Source organism: Hippopotamus amphibius, chromosome 4, assembly GCF_030028045.1.
Source record: "Hippopotamus amphibius kiboko isolate mHipAmp2 chromosome 4, mHipAmp2.hap2, whole genome shotgun sequence".
NCBI classification, from domain to species: domain Eukaryota; kingdom Metazoa; phylum Chordata; class Mammalia; order Artiodactyla; family Hippopotamidae; genus Hippopotamus; species Hippopotamus amphibius.
Genome location: NC_080189.1, coordinates 155750226 through 155771479, shown reverse-complemented (window position 1 = coordinate 155771479; position 21254 = coordinate 155750226). Strand labels below are relative to the sequence as shown.

At 47.6% G+C, this 21254-nt stretch overlaps 1 protein-coding gene across 7 annotated transcripts in view; it reads right to left on the bottom strand.

Annotated features, from left to right (window-relative positions):
* SUSD6 (sushi domain containing 6) overlaps nt 1–21254 on the bottom strand; it is an 89573-nt gene that overhangs the window by 4620 nt on the left and 63699 nt on the right. For 6 of the 7 annotated variants that reach the window (XM_057731659.1, XM_057731663.1, XM_057731661.1 and 3 more), the window contains 4 exons: nt 14454–14486; nt 5342–5539; nt 4205–4343; nt 730–1148 (listed from right to left, as the gene is read on the bottom strand). In XM_057731659.1, the coding sequence (XP_057587642.1) occupies nt 730–1148; nt 4205–4343; nt 5342–5539; nt 14454–14486 (789 nt within the window). The remainder of the gene's footprint in view (nt 1–729; nt 1149–4204; nt 4344–5341; nt 5540–14453; nt 14487–21254) is intronic. The other variant, XM_057731666.1, reaches the window with a different exon arrangement.

Below are 21254 nucleotides of genomic sequence, written 5' to 3'. Positions count from 1 at the left end.
AGAGGTGTCAGGAGGTGGCAATTTTGTTCTCTGGCTGGTTTGCAATAAAGGATCTGGAGTCACCTGGGAGGCAGCATGGGACCATGGGGCTATAACACAGACTTGGGAGCAAATCCATCTGGCTTCAAATCCCAGCTCAGCCACTTACCAATGGGCAAGTGACTTACGCTCTTTGAGCCTCAGTTTCCTCATCTGTAAAATGGGACTGGTAATAATACCCACTTCTCAGGGTACTGTGAGGTTTGACTGATGTAGTGCAAGAACCCCAACTAGCAGAGGACCTGGCATACTCCTATTTAAAATGAAGCAACCGAATGCTCTGCTCTAGGAGAGAGACAGGTTCCAGTTTTCTCTGTCGTAAGACCCCACACCCCCTTGTCATTCCTGTCCTTTAAGGAACATAAAAATTATAACAAGAGGACAGGCCCCACTCCCACCTCCAACTAGCTGCCTACCCTTTGATTCAGCATTTATCCCTGAGGCCATGAATAGTTTTGGAGACGCCAAACCTATTAAAATTCACAGACAACACAGAAAAGTCTCCTTACACAGAGCCCAAAGGCCTACCTGGGGCTCCGAGGGCAAAATCCTGTTTTGTAGGATAATCCCCCAGGAATTATCTTTCTTTGCCCCCAGATACACCAATTATTAGAAAGGCTCACAGTCCTTCCTCACTCTCAGCAAGGACTCTGAGCAGATAATAAGTTACGATCAGCACAGACCACCTACCATCTGTGTAGTCCTCCGACGTGAGGCTTTGTATGTCACTGTTCTCTGAATCTGGGGCTTCTTTGTGTGCCACTTGGCTGTTCCCTGAGCCGGCCACCCAGGAAGAGGTGGTTGCCTGATGCACCATCACAGTCTCCGAGCCCCGAGAGCCCCGGGCTTCACATAGTCCGGACTGGCCCGGGGCCTCCTCCTCTCTGCCTGCAGAGGAGCAGGCCCCCTGGTCCTGCAGCTGCTGCTCCCTCGGCCCGCTCCTCCCACTGGGCCCAGACCCTTCTGATAGCACAATCTGCACTCTGGGGTCGGCGGGCGGCACACAGTGACCGGAACTGCCGTACACAGCCTCCTCGTACGACGGTAGTGCAACCTGGACTCCATCCACCATGATGGAGACCTGGTCCCCGGACACCCCCTGGTCACGCCTGCATCCAGAGGAGGGAAGTACAAAGGAAGAATCAGAATACACGCACAAGTAAACATCACAGTACCAACAACACCGTTTCTGAGCCCTTACTATGTACCAGGCACGGCACGAAGGGCTTTATACACGTTAATCCCACTGAGTCCTCACCTGAGTCCTTGCAGGCAGAGATTCACCAAGAATGCAGATGAGGCTCAGAGCAGTTAAGTAACCTAACCAGTCCCACAGCTGGTAAGGGAGGAAGCTAGGATGTGAATCCATTCCACTTGCTTCCAGAGACTGTGTTTTTAACCTCTGGGTACACAGGCACCAAGCCCTCCGGTCCTGTGCAAAAACTAGGAAGCTAGAGACCCAGAAATAAAGCCATTCACTCAGCACAGCTAACACAGGAAAGTGGGAGAATGATGGCTATGAACACACCCCTGCCTGTACACTTCGAGCGGCTGGGTACACTGTATGGTATGTAAATCACATCTCCATAAAGCTCCTTTCAAAAAGAGGAGAAGGAAAAGATGCACTGTGGTCTTGAAATGGGACACTGGACTTGAAAACTGGAGAATTTTCTTTTTTAACTTTGCAAACTTAAAAAAAAAATATGTGAATTATAACACAAACATTAGACCAACAAAGAAAAATGTACAGCTGATTTATTCCAAAGGGATCACTGGTGTACCACCCCTACCTGGGTCAAGAAACAGAACGCTGTCAGCACTCCCCCCACCCCACCACCCCCACGTCCACTCCTATCACCTCACCACCAAAAGTAACCGCTATCCTAACTTTCATGAAAATCATTCCTTTGACTTTTGTTTTAGAAATTTTACTGCCCTACACACGAACCCTTCAACACCAGTTTAGCTTTACATACTTCTGATCTTTACAGGAATGGGACAGACAATAACTGTGTGTGTGTGTGTCTGCCTTCCTAGTGTACTCAACATTATGTCTGTGAGATTTATTCACACAAACACTTTCTTTCTGGATTAATTTTATACACACTTTTTTTTTTCTGAACCATTCTGAAAGTAAGTTGTTTCTTACTAATTAAGACAGTAGTCAGCACACACCTCCCAAGAACCCCCTTTGCTATTTAACTACAACGGTATTTATATCCCGGAAACAACACTGGAATGAGACGGTGATATAAATCTTCTGTTTCAGCTGCGGCCTTGTTTGCTTTCATCCAGGATCCAGTCTGGATCATGCATTGCATTTAGTCGTCCTGTCTCCTGCATCTCTTTTAATCTGTGACAGTTCACTATCGTTTTCTTTCATGACACTGACATTTTTTATAAAGTCCAGGCCAGCTGTCTCCCAGAATGTCCTACAACCTGGACCTGTCTAATCATTTCCCTGGGATCAGAGTCAGGTCAGTCTCTGCCTAGAACACTACACACCACGGCATCGTCTGTGATGTCGTGTCCCCTTCTGTGTGTCACACCAGGAGACATACAAGGTCTATGGCCAGACCATATTATTATTATTGCTGGACTGTATTATTCGTCCTCAATTTCCTCGCCTGCACCTGCAGATAACAATCTCTACTACCCAGTTCAAATGGCACACATACAGTGAGGACGACAGACGTGGCACTCATGAAAGTGCTCAGACGTTTCTGGAAGGAACGGAAACTTTGATGGCAGGGTGGCATTGAAAGCAGGGTGCATTCTGGCATGTGTTTTTGTTATTCAAAATAAATTTTTTTGTTTAAAAAGTAACAGACGTACAAATTTAAACAGGGTCTATAATGAAAACCAAATCTCCCTTCCACTTCAGTCAGGCAAAATCAGTTACTTTGAACACACTGACTAGTTTACTCAAAGGGGAAAATACTACTTAATTTGGATGAAATGAGGACTAGATCAGCTTGACTTTATGTGGAAGTAGCCAATTCTTTCAAATAAACAGTCCCCTCTAAATCCCCTCTATTCTACTGTTTAACTATCTCTAAAAATAGTGGCTACCCCCTCCCCCAAGCAAAACAAAATAAAAGAAGAAAGAAAAATCACACGCACAGTACACAGAGATTAAACTTAGCCTGATCCTTGTCTGTGCGTTCCAAAACAGAAGCATTTCATTTAATGCAGTTTTTGTCTGTTCCTTCGTGCCTGTGCCTGATGACAGTGACTGAAGAAGGGCTGTGGATAGACATAAGCTGTTCTCTTCAGAGGGAACGAGGAAGGGCCAGGACAACCCCAGCAGGTGCAGGGGCCATGCCAGCCTGGGAGAGTCCACCCTGAGCGACCCACTGGGGGCCAGCTCCCCACCCCAACCTCACCTATCCAGTCTGGGATGATCTGTGGCTAGTGCACTCACCTGGAAAAAGGAAAGTGACAAAGGCCGGCAAGAAAACCACTTCCTCGGTTTCTAGTAATGGTGTAGTGCAGTGCGCCTGCCAATCCTAGCTGTGCGTCAGAACCACGTGGGGAGCTTTGTAAAAAACTAATTCGAGGCTCCTACTCCAAACCAAATAAATCAGAACACCTGGGAATGGAGGCCCACGTGTTGGCATTTGTTTTTAGTTCCCCAGGTGCCTCTATGTGCATCCAGGAGTGGGGACCAGGAAGAGGGAGCGATGGCTCACAAACAGGAACCTGCATCAGAATCACTTGCAGCACCTGTGAAACGCAGTTTCTCATTCTGTTGGTCTGGGGCGGGGCCTGGAAATCTGCATTCCTAACAAGTTCCCAAGTGATGCTGATACTGCTGGGACCACACTTTGGGAACCACTGATGTTGGGGAAATAACATGGCACTGGAGTTAGACAGACTGGGGTTTAAATTTCACCTTGTCACCACCTAGAGGGAGGACCCTGAGTGAATGACCTAACCTCTCTGAGCCTCAGTTTCCTAATCTGCAACCATTCTGTGAGGATTAAGATAATGTATGCAAAGCAAAAGTACAGCGCCAGGCACATCTGGAAGTTTAACACACGGTAGGGCCCTCCCCTTTCCCTAGGTGGGCACAGTCCAGAGGCTGGCAGGCCCACCAGCACCCCTCTGCCAGTCAAAGGCCAGACCCCCAGTGACACCTGCCACCCACGGCCACCGGGCTCACCTGCTGTGATGGAAAGACTTCAGCTTTGGCTGCAGCAGCACAAACAGCACCACGAGGAGGAGAATGAGTGCCACAGAGCTGGCAGTGGAAGCCACGATGGACAGCGTGGGGACCCCGAGTGATGTGTGGGCGTCTTTGTCTATGGAAACAAGCCATCATCAGAAGCATTTTGTACCCAGACACATGGAATGTAAGCCCCACTGCTGACCTTGTCAAAGGCCCCCGCATGGTGCCACGCTGAGACATACTATGTATGGCCAGGGCCACTTTCAGAGTAACTGTGCAAAGTGGCTTTTACATCAGTGAAAGGGGACACTTCCCTATTCTATTCCTGAATCTAAAATTCCCTTCACTGTGGACCTTTGAGGACCATCTAACACCTAAACTCACTTATCCCTAGAGGTCTTACCTTTATAAACCCCATCTGATCCTGTCCTCAATAGCAAGCTGGAAGACATGAACTATTCAAATGCACACATCATTCCACCATCTGAAGCCCCACCCATGTGGCAGGAAAACTTATAAGAACGGGGCTGTAATAACCCTCTGTTCTAAGATCCTGAAGCTTTAATTGTAAATCTCAGGCCGGTCCCCGCCCTTCTCTGGGGTGTCACGGCCCTGAAGCTTGAGTGAAAAGCACAAAGATGGCTGCATGACACACCCTTTCCCGCAGGCAGCTGGATTTCCCGTCATGCATGACAGGAGGAGGCAGAGGGGGAGAGGCCTTCTGTCCAGCTGGACTGCAGCTCCACAACAAAAAAGGACACTTCCATTCAAGGAAAAATAATATAAAAGAGACACCACAGAAGGTGCTCGTGTTGTGCTCATGTGCTAGCAGCACACGGTCAAAGGTCAGCAGCACTGGGCTAGGCAAACGAGAGATCCGCAGCATCACAGGGACTTCACTCAGCACAGCAGACGCCAGGGTGGCTCAGCTGAAACGCAGTGGGACACGCAACAGCAACCCAAATGTCTTTCACAAAGACATGAAATCCCAAAGGAAGGGAGGCTGCAGGGCCTCAGAGGGGCCATACTGCCCCACTGCACAGGGTGCTCCAGGGGGAGCGGGCGCCAGTTCCCGGGAGTTACAAGAAAGCAGAAGCCCAGTAGCACCCCTCCCTCATCTGCCAAACTGACCTTCGTTGAGATGGCAGCTGATCTCCATGGCTGGTTTCCACTCGCCATTCTTACATGTCAGGTATTTGTAATCGCCCTTTAACATGTAGCCTTCAGCACACAGGTACTCGATGACGCTGCCTGAGTTCAGGGGGTCTCTACAGGGCCGGGGGTGGCAGATGTAGCCACCATTCTCTGGCTCTGGGGGCAGGGAACACACTGCAAAGACAGGGAGAGACGAGGTACGGGGTGAGGTTTTCCAGTGACACTGCCATCAGCGACAGAGAGGGGCAGTTCCAAGGGCATCAGCAGGAAACACACCAGGAGCAAAGAGCGAGCCCCTTGGAAAGGCTGTCGGCCAAACTCTGGAAGTTCAGGTTGCCAGCGACAGAGGGAGGCATGCTGGAAACAAGGGAGGCTTGGTGGCTGGCAACAGTGCCCCTCGCCCACCCTCCCCACTGCATCTGGGAGAAATGCATCCTTCACTGAACAGCAGACTTCAACAAAGCTGAACTTACAGAGACCCAGCACCCAATATGGTTTCTTCTTCAGCATTTTATTTTTTTTATGATTACAAATTGTGTACATATTCTTTTTTTTTTTAAACTCCCTGTCTATCCCCCCTCTGCCACCCTTTCCCCCTGGTGACCACAAGTTCATTCTCTAAGTCTGTGAGTCTGTTTCTGTTCTGTAGATAAGTTCATTTGTATCTTTTTTTTTTCTCCCAGATTCAGCACGTAAGTGATATCATATGATATTTGTCTTTCTCTGACTTACTGCATTTAGTATGATAATCTCCAGGTCCACCCATGGTACATATGTATAATGGAATATTACTTGGCCATAAAAAAGAATGAACAAAGCCATTCACATAATGTGCTTTTAATAAAGTCTACCGAAATACACAATGAATTGCAGTGACAGCTGACAAAAACCAGTAACCTGCACAAAGGGAATCATTAGCCTTGTTTCCAACATCAATACCAGAAAGGACTCCTTCGTGTAATAACAATGTGCCTTCTTGGCACCAGAGGGGATTTCTGATGCATTTCCTGGGAGGCCTCCCAAGCCCCCGTGGGCCACCCATTCCCTGACTAGAGTGGTCACTGGCATCACTCGTCTCTATCACTTCGTAAAGCCCATATTTTTCATTCAGGTAGGACTGTTTATAGTTTTAAAAGCACCTCATTCACCTCTTACCTTCTTTATTCCTTCTGAAAACTCCATGAGGTAGTTAGAATTTCTCCCCTTTGAAGATGAGGACACTGGCCCATAAAAGTTAAATGAGTTTTAGCCAGTGTAAGGCAGACCTGGCAGCAGAGCCAGGCCTTCTGATTCTAAAACCTGTGCCCTTCCCACCAGCAGACACTGCTTCCACCCCAGGAGTGAGCGGGCCTTTAAAGAGTATGTATGTCAAGGTTACCTCCGCTTGGAATTAGGGAGGAATTAGTTAGGGAGGTGGCGGTGGTACCTAAGTGCGGTGGGAACCCTGGTGTAGATACACTGCGGTAATAAATCAGAGAAGCTGGAGGGCCTGGGCAGCCTGGGGAAAAGACGGCCTCCCCTTCTGAGCCTGGACAGACCCTGCAGAACTGAAGTCCCCAGGCAGTGGATCGTGGGTGTGCCTAGCAAAAACAGGAGGGGCGGGAAGGGGCACTAAGGGATCATTATTTGGAAGGCTGGGCTGGGGGAGCAGACATGCTGGCAGGTGGTCAGGTACCCACAAACTTCAACTTACCAGAAGCCCTACTAACGCAGGAAAGATGGAAATCTCTAAAGGACATCTGGTTTTGCTGACAAATACCCTGTCTGCACGATGACTATCACAAGGACATCAGTGTGGGAATAAGAACTGCTAGGTTTGTTTTTTTCACTTCCTTTAACAGACCTGGAGTCTCTGACTGTCTGAGATAACGTGCTCTCCCTTCACGGGACCGCCCACTACTCTCTCACCAAATAACCACTTCCCTTCAACCTACAATCAAGCACCATGACCGCCAGTCACGCTGTGGGGTGAATACTAAGTCAAAAAGAGATGATGGCTCCCTGCCCTTGGGCTGCTTATCACTGAGATCGGGAGAAAAGACTCCATTTTTAAAGCTATTAGAACATTGGGGTAGGTCCACAGGGATCCAGAGAAGTCTGGGCAGTGTCTCTGTAACTAGCAGATGAGCCCAAATAAGCCCCCTCAGTACCCTCTAAGGATACACCTTCTCTAGACTCTTGCCACGCTACCCACCTCACCCAGAGTCTGGGCCAGCAGGGAGACACAGGCATCACAATCCTGGTGCCTCTCTAAACTCCGGCCAAGTAGTTCAAAGAGCTGGCCAGCTGGATTCCCAAAGGAACCTCAGCAAACTGCTTTACCCTCTACACTTTCCCTCTTTTGTTCAGGGCAACAAACCTGCCACAGATCCCCTGGCTCTCCTCGGATTGTGTCTAATTGGTTCATTTCCTCAGCACAATTAATGCTGAGCACCCGGGGCGGGGGCAGCTCCCAAAAGCAGGCAGGACCCACTCACAGGTCCAGTGTGCTGGGGAAGACGGTCCCAGGCGAAGGGCTGCTCTGCTGAGTACTCCTGCCCATAAAGCCCACATCTTCACGAATCTCTAGAGGGGCCCTGGACATCACCTGGCACCCATTTTATAAGTGCAAAAAGTGAGATCTACATAGAGGTGACTAACAATTCTATTTCATTTCAAGTCAACGAATACTGGGTTGGCCAAAAAGTTTGTTCGGGTTTTTCTATAAGATGGTAAGGAAAAACCCGATGGCCAACTCAGTATTTACTGACTACTGTGTAGGGATCATTGTGCTATGCTCTGAAAAAGGCTAAATAGATAAGCACTTCAGGTACTTGTAGCCAAATAGGGGTGTGACAAGTCCACATATGTATTTTAAAAGTTGCTTTCTTCACGGCTTCTGGGTTTTGTGTCTTGTGTAAGGACACTTTTCTAAATATACTCTCTAATATTTTCTTCTAACGTTTTATAGACTGGTCTTTGTTATGCAAGTAATACCTTCATAGAAAAAAAAATCATAGGAAACATATACGTGGTACAAAATCCAAAAAGTAAGAGGGTGAACATGAAAAGTAAGCCCTTCTCCTTCCCTAAGTCACTCAGTGCCTCTCTGTAAAGATACTCCACAAAGATTTATTCTAACACACGTCAAAGAATGGAATTAGCACCACAAGAGAGGGACTCAGAGCAGGACAGATCAACCTTGCGTGGGGAAGGCTAGGAACGGCTCATGGAGGAAGTGGCATTTCTAATGGGGCTTGATTTCAGCAGGAAAGGAGGTGGTAGTTTGAAGCTAATGCACTGAAACAGGAAAGTGTAGGTTAAGCCCAGAGATCATCAGGTAGCCTAGGTTAGCTTGGCTGCATAAGAAAGTTTGGCCAGATAAGTAAATAAAATATAATGATAGTAGTAGTAGTAGTCGTAGTTGTAGTAATATTGTGATGCAACCATCTTGTAGAGGGGCCTTGGTTTCAACAGAAGGTGTTTATACTATACTCAGTGGGCAGAATTACAAGAGGAGCTGAATTTGATATAAGACGGACAGAGGTGGAGAGAGACTCTAGGGTAGGTCTACAGTAGAGCAACCCCCACATGGTGAAATAAAGTGGACAGAAGTTCTTTTATATTCATCTATGAGGATCATACAAAGGAAACAAACTAGAGTACATCAGGTTCAATGTCACAAAGGGACTGCCCCAGATCCAAGAAAGAAATAGGGAAGTCTTAGAAGGAAAAGTTAGAAAAAGGCAAGATTGTCTTAAGACTCCAAGAATGTGAGGAAAAAAATATGGCCCTCTTGCCCAATCAAACAGCAGAGTGGGAGAGCCTTGGCAAAAGGCAGGTGTTGGAGAGGACCCTCTCAGTGACGCCTGGGGTTCACAGGAACGGGAAGAACATCAGGAAGGGCAAATAAATCATTCAGCGGCTTCCAGAAGCCACTGTTCTGGGCAAGAGGCTGACTTAATCTGTACATCAGCCTCGATCTCTGACAACCCCAGGTCCTCAGAGGGAGTTTCAAGCTCTGTTCTTAGCCCCAAGAAGACAATGAACTCATCTGATTTGGCAAAGCTGCACAATTTTAAAAAGAGAGGGAGAAAGCCAGAAGATGGAAATTTTACAGAAAAAAAATCAATTAGCTCTCCTTAGCTTCCTTCTCTGCTTTCCATTATCTCTTACAGCCACTTAGGTCTCCAGCAAGCACAGGAAGCAGCGAGGTAATTCTTCAGGGGCCCCGACAGAGCGCCTCGTGCACTGCTGTCACTGAGCGAGAGACCATCAACCAGCTGGTGAGGGTGCAGATGGAGGATAGGCAAAGCAACATGGCTGACACTTCTGCCCCAGAGTTCCCACAGCCTAACAGCACCAGCAGAAACCAACAAGAACCCCTAATCAGCATCTCTGTGTTTTGCTTTTGTCATTTTGGGGACCAGACTTTTAGGAGGAAGAGACAAATTAAAGACAAAACAAAGTTCTATACGATTCCGTAACAAGAGAATCAAAACAAGCTCCGGGAACGGCACCAGGGTCAAGGTGTTCAGTTTAACAAACTGAACAAATACTTGAGCCCCTTTAAAACTAGACGTGGGGCAGGGAGTGTGAAGATCAACTTGAGGAGGGGAAGCAGACATGTAAACAACTAGTGCAGTTAAAAAAGCTCAACAAAAGAGGCTTCTGTCTGATGTCACTTATCAAGAAAACACTATACTCCTGGACCCAGTGCCTGAGGGCTTAAGAAACTGTCAGTGTTCACTTGCAGGTCTGAAATAATGTCATTTTACACTAAAACCAGTGCAGTGGCATTTAGGACACAACTGGGCCCACAGAAGTAGCTGCTTAGTGAAGGTGTTGAAAGGATGGCCAGAGAAAAGCTCTCCTGAGAATTCAGGGGAGAGGAAAGCGCCTCCCCCCAAACCCAGCACACCAACCCGGCAGCTGTGGTCATCAGGGACACAGCTGAGGTAGTATCATACGTGTCCCTGTGCGGCTGTAACGCCAGCAAACGACTACAGTGAGCCTCTCCTCACAAGTCACTCTAGCAGGGCCACAGAAATAAATGTGACAGGACCATGCCCTCAAAAAGTTTACAGTCTAGGGCCTTCCCTGGTGGCACAGTGGTTAAGAATCCGCCTGCCAATGCAGGGCACACAGATTCGAGCCCTGGTCCGGGAAGATCCCACATGCTTCAGAGTAACTAAGCCCGTGCACCACAACTACTGGGCCCCCGTGTGCTGCAACTACTGAAGCCTGTGCACCTAGAGCCCGTGCTCTGCAGTAAGAGAAGCCATCACACTGAGAAGCCCACAGACTGCAACGAAGAGTAGCCCCTCACTCGCCACAACTAGAGAAAGCCCGCATGCAGCAACGAAGACCCAACATAGCCAAAAAAAAAAAAAAAGTTTAACGTCTACAGGACACAGACACGTGCACAGCCAGCTCTACTGTAAATGAAAGAAGGAAGTGTTCAAGGTGAGCTCTTCTATTGGCCTGGGGTGTCCTTCTGGGCAGGGACATCTTTTCTGTTCATCTGAGAACTGCTGGCAACCAGAGGAAGGTGACAGCCTGGACAAAGAGAAACTGAAGCGAAAAGACAGAAAGGGGAGGAAGGAATGGATGGGAAGCACACACTTAGCACAATGCTGTCCAACAGAAATATGACGCGGCTACACAGGTGATTTTAAATTTTCTTCGTAGCCACATTAAAAAAGTACAACTGGTGAAATTAATTTTAATAATATATTTTATTTAACCAATATATGCAAAATACATTTTTGATATCTCAACACATAATCAGTATAAAATTTTACTGAGATATATTCTTTTCTTCAGAGTAAGTCTACAGTACATCTCAAGTCAGATTAATCACATTTCAAGTTCTCAACAGCCACCCGGGGCTAGGGGCCACTGTATTGGATGGCACAGAAGCTGGGATCTGACAACAGTGGGAAGGGTCAGACCACACGACTGGGTGTGAGAAAGGAAGCTAAATAGCAGGTGAAGACATCACGGAGCACTGAGGGTTCCTTCAGGTTGTTTTTTTTTAAAGCACTGTTTATGTGCTTGCTCTCAAAACACTTTCTTGATATATGACGGTCCAATTTCTACTTCTAGCCCTCAACAGTTTGTTAGGAGCAGAGACAGCCAGAAAAAAGGTAAGGCAAAAACAGAAAAGAAGGTATTCAAATGTGCAGGTTTCTTTTTGGACACAAGACAAGGAAAATAATAATTACTGCAAACGACATCATTACATGTGCCAGGTACTCTTCTGAGCTCTCTCTTTACACAAAGAAGGTACTATATTTTCTCCATTTTATAGATAAGAACAAGGAGGCTTAGCTGAGCTGAGTAATATTTGCTCAAAGCCACACATCTCTAAATGAATCGACACCTGCTCTGGCTCCTGAGCTGCAGGCTTGCCCATGAAGCCAAGGTGGGCCTGCAGAGGAGCGCAGGGCCCCAGGCTCCGTTCTGTGGCTCATCCCCCGGGGAACTCGGCTTGGGGCCTTCGGAACACCTAGCTACTCTGTGAAAGGTGTGAGCTCGCTAGTTCAAAGGGGAGGTGACACTCCTTAGAAAGCCTCCCAAGAGAGTTGGGACTGGGCATTCCAGACAAACACAAGGTGGGTGGGGTATCACATCTGACTACAGTCTAAAGGTTTCTTCTGAGGCCTCCTTTAGAAATCTCAGTAATAATAACAGCTCCCAGAAATCTCAGTTCACTGATCATCTGCTATATGCCAGGTACCAGTCTAAGTAAGCACTTTACTGTTTAACACATTTAAATTTCACAAAAATCCTGTAAGAAACATATTATTATAACATTATACAGATGAGCAAACTGAGAGAGGTTAAGAAACTTGCTTGAGGTCACCCAGCAGGTAAGAGGCGGAGTCAGGATTTGAACCCAGGGAGGCTGGCTTCCCACTCCATGGCTGGGCAGTAACAAGGCTTCGGAGTCCAGCTTCTCCTCCCACACCCATTGGAAAGGGAGCCACAGAGAGAGCAGCCCAGCGACAAAGACAATCTGGGTGCTGCCTGTGGACACTGGTCTCTCCGGGACGAAATTTCAGTATATGAAGGCACTGAACCAGATGGTCTCTGAGGTCTCGCCTGCCATTTGCAAATTTGTGTAAAGTTGGGTGGATGCCGGCCTCACCACCTCCCAAGACCCCTTCATCAAAGTCCTACAGCCACTGTGGTTTTGAGCACAGTGTGAGAGGCTCCAGGAGAAGCATCCTGTCTGTGCAGAAGTTCCCGCATCCAGCGTCAGGGAAGATTGCTACATCAGGCGCATGGTGGGGGCAGAGAACCAGGCAGGAGGAGGTCAGTTCCTCAAGAGAGAACCAAGGCTTTCTGCCTTCCTGACCCCACTCAAATAGTCAAAAGTCTAAAACAGTCTCCAGCGAGAGGCAAGAGACGATTTCTCATGCATTTTGCAACCTTCCTCTCCTCTAAGACAAACCTTCCCAGCAGTCAGACAGGAAGCCCATTGTCCAGCCAGGATCCTTTTTCTCATGAGAACTTCCCACACGCGGGGGGGGGGGAGCTGCGGGCGCTCAAGCCTTTCCCAGGGTGTGGCCCTGGAGCCGGGGTAGGGGCTCAGCCAGCGCGACTTGGGCTGCCCCCACTGCTCCTCTCAGGCCCCAGCGCCACCTTCCTAAGAGGGGCCCAGTTCAAACCCTGCTCCAGGGACCTGCAGCTCACAAGTGGGCCCAGCTTCAGAGCCTGTCCCTCTTGTTTTACGCCTGCGTCCCTCACTCCCCTCACCTCACAGGAGAGGGAACATGCCAGCCACACCAGGTCAGAGCCGACAAGGAGGAAGAACATTTTCTTTATTGAACGCTGCCCCAAACATTAAAAACTCTTGTCACCTGGAAGCGGCCATCAAAGTCCTTAGTCATTCTGAAAGAAGAAGTGCTGTTCCTCTGCCTGGAAACCCTGACCTGAAAGTACACAGGGTCAGCAGGGTCAGCTGAAACCCCACCTATCTTTCAAGATTCAGGTCCAAGGTCACCTGCTCCAGGACACCGTCTTCAAAGAGAACTAAGCAGCACAGGATAGAGTTTACCAGCCCGGGGCCTATAGTGAGAGCACCCCGGGTGTGTACTGCTCTGACAGTTTCCCACCATGTGGGCTCAGGCAGGTCTTCCTATGCCGCAGTTCCGTCATTTTTAAGATGGGGGCACTAAAGGTATGTATCTCACAGGGCTGCTGTTACAGATTCATCACAATCATGCAGGTAGAGTACCTGGTAAAGGGCCAGATGGTAGAAGATTCAACTTCCAGTGGACCTTAAGCCTCATTATACGCTCACTGTAATGCACTAGCTAAATGACACATCCACCAGCGCCATGACAGTTCTGAGGCCAGCCATAAAAGGTCAAAAAGTGGGCGATGACCCAATTCCTGGAAATCCCCGCCTCTTCCCCCAAATAGTTGGAATAATCCTCCCACTCATTAGCCTATGAAATTACCCAGCCCGTAAAAGCTAACCACGCCATATTTTGGGGCCACTCGCCTTCTGAGATGGCCCACACTGTCTGGGGAGTGTCTTTCTCTCTAAATAAATCCACTTCTTACCTATCTCTTTGTCTCACTAAATTCTTTCTGTGATGAGACATCAAGAACTGAGCTTCACTAAGTCCTGAGACCAGGTGTGTGATCTCAATTAAAAGACCTTGGGTTCAAGTCCCAATCTGGGTTCAGGCTGGGTTCGAATCCCAGAACATGGATTCAAGTCCCAGCACACAGGTTTGAGTCCCAATCTGAGTTGCACTGTTTCACAGCAAAGAGAGTCCCTCTGCATGGTACATCTCATGTTCTCTAAATTGGCATCCACCCATGAAAATATACTCCCAGCCAACCAGGATCAGGGCTGTGAAGGTCAGAGTGTGGTCTGATGGATGAATCTGCATTTGACCTAGGGGCCTGCCCTGCAACCCTGTCAACTGCCTGAATTCTTCTGAGCCCGACTCCCAATACCCACCTCTGTGAAGTGTTTGAAGGGATGGATGAAATCATGTACCTAAAACTGTCTTGCATCATGCCTGACACATAGCAGGCACGGACAAATTCTTTACATTTATTTTCACATTGTAAACTAAATTCTTACCTCTGGTTTTTGGAATGGGGTAGGGCAAAGAATCTGGCAAAGAAAAGAAAAAAGGATTGCTTTAGAAATTTCCAGATATCTGGAGAGGGGACAGGCAGAAGGCAGAGTAGGATGAATACTCTGGAGGGGCTGGCTTTGCTCGCCCCTCCTCCAGCTCAGTAATATGCCAGCCCCTTCCCCACTCCTCTTCTCAACGGAGCCCGGGCTGCTCTTGGCTGCCAAATGGCCTCCATATGGCCTGTTACTCCTTCACCCCCTCTTGTTCTCACAGCTCAGGGACATGCTGTCAGCTGGGACCACACCCCCACCCCACCCCCACACTGTATGACTGCTGTAAGACGGGCAGGCAGGAAGACCACCCTCCTTCTCCTGCTGCTCCAGGGCCGGGTCGCACGGTATCTAGAGCCCCCCACCCACTGCAGTGACCTACAGAGCAGCACCCACAAGTGTACGCCGCCCCCACCCCCAGGATGGTGGGACACCAGGAGAGCTAGGGAGCCAGGCCACTCCATGTGTATTAACAAATGATACTACATTCCCTTGAGAGTGGTAGTTAAAGGGTTAAAAGATTAAGCAAAAACAAATGTTTGTTTTTTCCTCATCAGCAACTGCTATTGATACTTCCTGGTCTCATCCCCTTCGTCCTATCTTCTAAGGAAGTTGCGCGGCTCTCGCCCTCAGAATTCCCCACCCCTAGGAGGATGCAGGCTGGTACTCTGGAGGAAGTCCCCAGTCAGCTGCTTAAGGTACCATCCAACCTCAGAAGGATAACTGATAAGCCAGTGACAATTAACTTAGGAGTCTGGCTTGGAGTTTACAACAGGGTTGGACTCTTGGCTACAAAGCTCAGAGCTGTGGTTTCATTTTCAATTCTACCATCTAATGGAATCGCCTTACTCCAAATCCAGTGCCAGGCACACACAGCAGGCCTTCAAGAAACACAAATTTAAATTTAAAACAAATTGTCCAACAGGGTAGACATGACAAAGAGAATTAACATTTATTAAAGCTGACGTTCTAATTAGTTTTCCCGTCCTATGAGGGAGGTAAGTGAGGCTTTTGAACAATTTAGTAGTGGCCTGAGGTTTCACAGCCACCCAGTAGTAGAGTCTGGATTCACATTCTGGCTTGCCTTTCTCCCTATTACAGGGAAGCTCCCTGACTACAGACACCACCAGAAAAATTTACCCCAAGACCTACAAAAGTAGAGCATGGGAGTGGGGTCCATTTGACAAAAGTTGCAGTGATTCCTGTTTGGAGAAGAGTGTGGACTGGTGAGTCTACCTGTGCCCAGAGGACTCAGCTCATATCTCAAGTGAGGCCACATTTTTCCAGAAAAGTGGAGGGAAAAGGCAAGACAGTTTCCTTGACTCATCTCTGAGCATTACAAACAGTGAAGCTATTTACGGAGCACAGATCCCAAAGCTGCAAGTGGGAGAGGGTGTGGGGGCATGTTCAGCTGGGAACACAAGCCATCCTAGAGGAATATATGAAAGGAAGCTTGCCACTGAACGCAGAACAGGGATGCGAGCTAGAATTAGACAGAGGGCTGCCTTTCTGCCAGCCGCCCAGAATACACGGGATCACTGGGGCAGCTCTGCCAAAGCCCCAAATAAACAGCCTCTGCCATGTACCTCCAGTGAGTCAGGCAGTGTCTTGCTTTCGCCGGGTGCTCCAACAAGCCACCGCTACTTACCGAGGCCCACACAACGGCAAAGAATGAAAGGAAATAATTGCTAAACTCTAACCACAGATGGTGGCAGAAATCAGCTGAGGTAGCAAAAATCAGCTCGGGGGATGGCCTAAAACCAGCAAGCACCACACTCTGAAAAATACTCACCAGTAATTGAGGGGTAAAGGTCTAACTAATCTTTTCTGAAAAAACAGATGTAACTGGGTCTCCCTGTGACAGACAAGGTGCAAATAACAGACTATGTGTCTAAGGCAGGACACGAAGTGAGCCCTGTATATTCTGCGGGGGCTTGTGTCAGGCTGACCCTACCACGAGACTAGGAAATATAAAAGGGAAAAAAAGGTGTTTTTTTCTTGGAGGGGGGTGAGTGGCATGGAGAATGAAGCTAGGGCTAGGTAGGGGTCTTTATCACCTCTAAACCAACAAGTAAAAGGAACAAACAGACATGAGAAGATAGAGTCAAAAGTTACAAAGTCCACTCATTTGAACAGTCTTCCTCTTCTTCAAACACTTCACCTGTTTAAACCACCCTGTCTCACATAACCACCACAGGAAAAGGAGCTTGTCAAGCCTTCCTGGTCTCCTCTGCATCTCCTAGAAGGGAAACTTTTCACCCTGTGCTATCATCAGTTGATCAAGGGCGGTGGGGAGTCAAATCCGCCCAGAGGTTTTTCTTGTTCTTCCCTACTTTCAACTTGTGGGTCTTGCTAACTTTCTGGACCAGATGGAGCCAGAGTACTCCTAGTAGATCTGTTTCCTCTTCCCAGGCAGCAAGGAAGACAGGAGAGCCTCTCACCTCCTGTGAATCCACTGAAACCCACGGTGAGGTCCAAAGCAGGGCCCCTGGCCCTGAAGGTGCTTTCTCACTCGTCTGGGACTTGCCTCCCCTTTGATTTTATTAGCCTGGCTCTGACAAATTGTCAAGACTCACTGATCATTAAACAGAGCGACCTCAAAACAGATTAGTGAAGCTTCGGGCGTAGAGTCTCAACCATGCTTTTATTTGTCATACTCTCGTTGCCTCCCCTGGCCTCTCTCAGTCTTTGGATCCCTGACCCTGGCAAGCCACTTATGACTGACCAGTCAAGATTCCTGGTCAGAAGACACTGCGGGTTGCAGCCTCACCCATTCTGTGCGTCAGTAGATAACTGTGTCCAAATGTCACACAGGGGAACAGAAAATACCCTTTAATCTTCTATCTTCCAAAGAATGACTTCCACCCAAAAGAGCGCTAAAAAACATTTGCAAGCATTAATTCTTATTCTCTCTGGATTTCACTTTCCTAATAGGAATGCCTTCCTCAACGTAACACATACGTATCTATGAGCACCTACTAAGGTGCCAGGTTGGTGCCAGAAATACAAGAGCGCGGCTCTGTCCCTGAGGAAACTTCAGACTCTCCGGGGATACAGAAGAGGAGCCCCATGTATGTTATAACAATAGTAACATCCCATAAGAATTACACGTATCCATTCCTTCTTTCAACAAGTTTTTAATAAGCACCAAAGCACTGTGGCAGGCAATGGGGGAAGGAAGGTTGGGAAGATGGCAAAGATACAGGCCATCCTATATTTTTTAGGAGCTTACTGTCTAATAAATAACCACAATAGACACGTTAGAAATCAATATGGGCTACAGTAGGAGGTTCTGAAGAAATATTAATCCAATGAGGAAGAGATCAGAAAGGAAGAAAGAAATAACAGAACTCCAGCTCGAGGGGGAAATAGGATTGTGACTATGGGATAAAAGACTGTGACTATGGGATTGTGACTGGGATAAAGGAGTGGGGAAAAACATGCAAGGGGGAGACAAGGGCATGAGCGAAGGCAGAGGCAAGAAGAGGCGGTGTGTGTGGAAAGCAGCAAGGTTTAGCAGGAGATAGCTGGAAATGTAGAAAATCAGGCTGCTGCCCTAACTACAAAGCTAAGGAATGAAAAAAATCTTGGGTTCCTCTTTCATAAAATGAGACTTTTAAGGACCTTCCCAGTCCTAAAATGCAAAGTCATGTTACTACTAACAAAATGAAAGCCTGCTCTACAGTTCTGATTCAGCTGAAGAAGCCAGTCACCTACACCTCCCTGCCTACTCTGGCGACTCTTTTTCAATGGAGCTGGGTGTGCTGGTGTGGGGGACTGCACACAGGGGAAGAACAGAAGGGGAAGCCATGTGAGTTTCCCAGTGCAGATGCACCATGCTTCATAAGTCTGCCAAGGTAAGGGGAGTCAAAAAAAAAAAAAAAAAAACTGGAGGGACTAGTGCAGAGAAAAGTACAAAGATATCTTGAGGCTGGTTTCTTTCCCAGGGTTCTCTCACATGGCAGCAGATGGCCTATCCCTGGAGGACTGGATCTCAGAAAGCAGCTGCTCCCAGGTCCTGGCCTAACAGCTGGGGTCACAGGACCTCTCTGCACACGCTGAATGCCAGAAATCAATGGGTTCCATTGTGCCCACACGCATGAGCTCTCATGTCCAGACTCCTGCCCTGTGCCTGCCTAGAATAGAGAACTGGGAAAAATAACACTACACACTTTGAAAGACTACACTTGCAAATTAATGGAAAGATACAGTATTATAAAGTCCAATTTCATTTAAATTACCTTGACTTCGCTAGGAAACTACTGAGATGCTAATTATTTGAGAGAGAAAGGACTCATCAGTGTCAGCGAGAGGGTCAACGGGGGACGGAGCAGAGGGACAGATCATAATCAGAGGAAAACCCCTGACCGCCGCTGGCCCGCCTCTTCTTCCTGCCCAATGCACAGAGGAGTCTGGCTCCACCATGCCAACTAAAAAGCAGGCGAGGTGCTGCATGTACTGGAAAGGGGGATAAAAATCCATAAAACGATGTGTGTGTACACAAAGCAGTGTAAGTGTATGATTACATAATTAGGCGCATTAAAGTATTTATACTGCTGAGACGAAAAGCCCCTACTCAAAGGCATTCCACCAAAGTTGAAAGGGGAAAGAGAAAATAGAAAATAAAGCATCTAATTGCAATCTTCCACAAAGCCAGACATCGCCAGCTGGTGCCACAGCTGAATTCTCTTAATTAACATGTTGTAATGGCAAGTATGAAAGACACTGTATGCTTATCAACTCCATGCCACGGCCAGCCAGGCATGGGAGAAGTCCACAACACTGCTGTAATTAAGGAGATTTTTCTCTTTCCATTATAATGGTACCCTGGTGTGGGATGTCGGTTATTTTTTCTTAAAAACTTAGTTGCTTATTAAAGCACACACAAAATAAAACTCTATACCCATAAAGTCAGGGACTGAGACTGGAGTATATAAAAAAGTTCACAGTCTAGGAGCTGGTTTATTTTCAGTGGCTGGTTTTCTCTTACCTCCGCAAACCTGGGGCTCTCCCAGTTAGAGAAGGCTAGCAATGTCTGCGCAGCCTAGCCTTTTAAATTAAATAAAGCCCATCTGACAGCTTAAAATCATAGGTTAAAAGTATCTAAATGAAAAAAGATGACAGAAATTAGCATACAAATGACTCCAATGCAGACGGAAAGGCCTTGATACATCAAGAGAGTAGGTCAATATGGACTGTGTTCCAAAGGACAGACTCAGTTCCGGAAGGGCCTTGCACACTCACAAAGAGGGCTTTGTTTTCACACAGTTCTTGGTTACAGCAGAACCTGGTTATAGATAGTCTCCCCATTTCCCTGAAAAGACCACCCCCAAAGTCAAATAACAGGTTTACATATTATAAAGAAGTTGTGTGCTCAGAAAGCCAAACAAGATGGTAAAATGCCTAATTATACTCTGCCTTTTACACTCTTGGACAACATAACTTGGGCATTTTTTTTTACAGTATTCTTTAACTGTGTTTTTTCCTTTTCACGACTGAACAGAGCTGTTGACTTAGAGTCAGCAAGCGTTCCACTGACACTAATGATTCCCTACTTCTGGCATGCTCACTGAGTTTCAAACTCTTTCCCTCAATTATAGCAACTTTAGAAGACCTACCCTTCTTATAACTACCATCAGCAATGTCATTTTCGCATTTTCAACTCATCCTTAGAGAATAAATGTCCAAAAATTCAAGTGACTGCTGCAGAATACACGGTTGCACAGATGGAGTCAGTGAGGCTGTTCAGAGTGTGCTGTAGGCTGGCAGGCGGCCACACCTCAGACCCACCGCCCAAGAGGTTCTTTCTCAGCTGCTGCACCAATGTCCAAACTCATTACCCAAAGGCGACTGGGTGTCGATTTACAATGTACCAAAGTACAGGTTGTTCCTAAGACAAATGTTTAAAAGCTGACTGCTCAGCACTGCTTTAGAACCACCTCACAAGGTATTAAACTTGGACCCCTTGCCCTCACTCCCCCAGACCCAAAGGCCCGGAATCACTCTGGTGAACCCAGAGAAAATACATTCTTAGGTTGGCGCAGATACAAATGAGGAATGCGTCCAAGGACCACTGGCACGCAGCAACACACACACCTGCACTTCACAAAGAAGCCAGGACTGCAGCCAGGGCACAGAGGTCTGCACAGCAACAAGGGAAGTCCAGCGAGTCAGCACCTGCCACAGGCCTGTTACTCAGGATGACAGCTCATTCTGGGTTTCCCTGGCCTCTCTGCCTTGTTGATGGAAAAGGCTTGTCACACGTGCAATCGGGGATCCTGAGTCTTTGCAGATGCCTCCAGCCAGACCTTGCAGTGAAATAAAGTTAGCAGAACAATAATAGTTCCTTCCCCACTGCTGGGAGCAACTTGGCCTATGGGCAACAGAATGCATGTGCTTCACGGACTCCACGCAAGTGGGTGGGAGATCCTCTGGGGCTAGTCTATTTGTACTCGTGGCCCTTGTGCAAAACCAAATGAAACCATAGAGCACAGAAGTTGCAGAGCAACTGATTCTGAACTCTGGGCCTCCTGCTTTCTTCTCCCCCCACAATCCCCTCAATTTTCGCAGCTAGTCTCACCTCTCAGAGGGACAGAGAAAAACAAGCACAAAGACAGCTGGCCTTCTGCAAATGTGGGCAGGGCCATTAGAGTCAAACCTTGTTTCAGGGACCACCCTGTTTCTTAACTGTAACAAAGTGATTACTCAGAATGGTTTTAGCAGTTTCTCTAACAGCAATCCAAACACAGTATC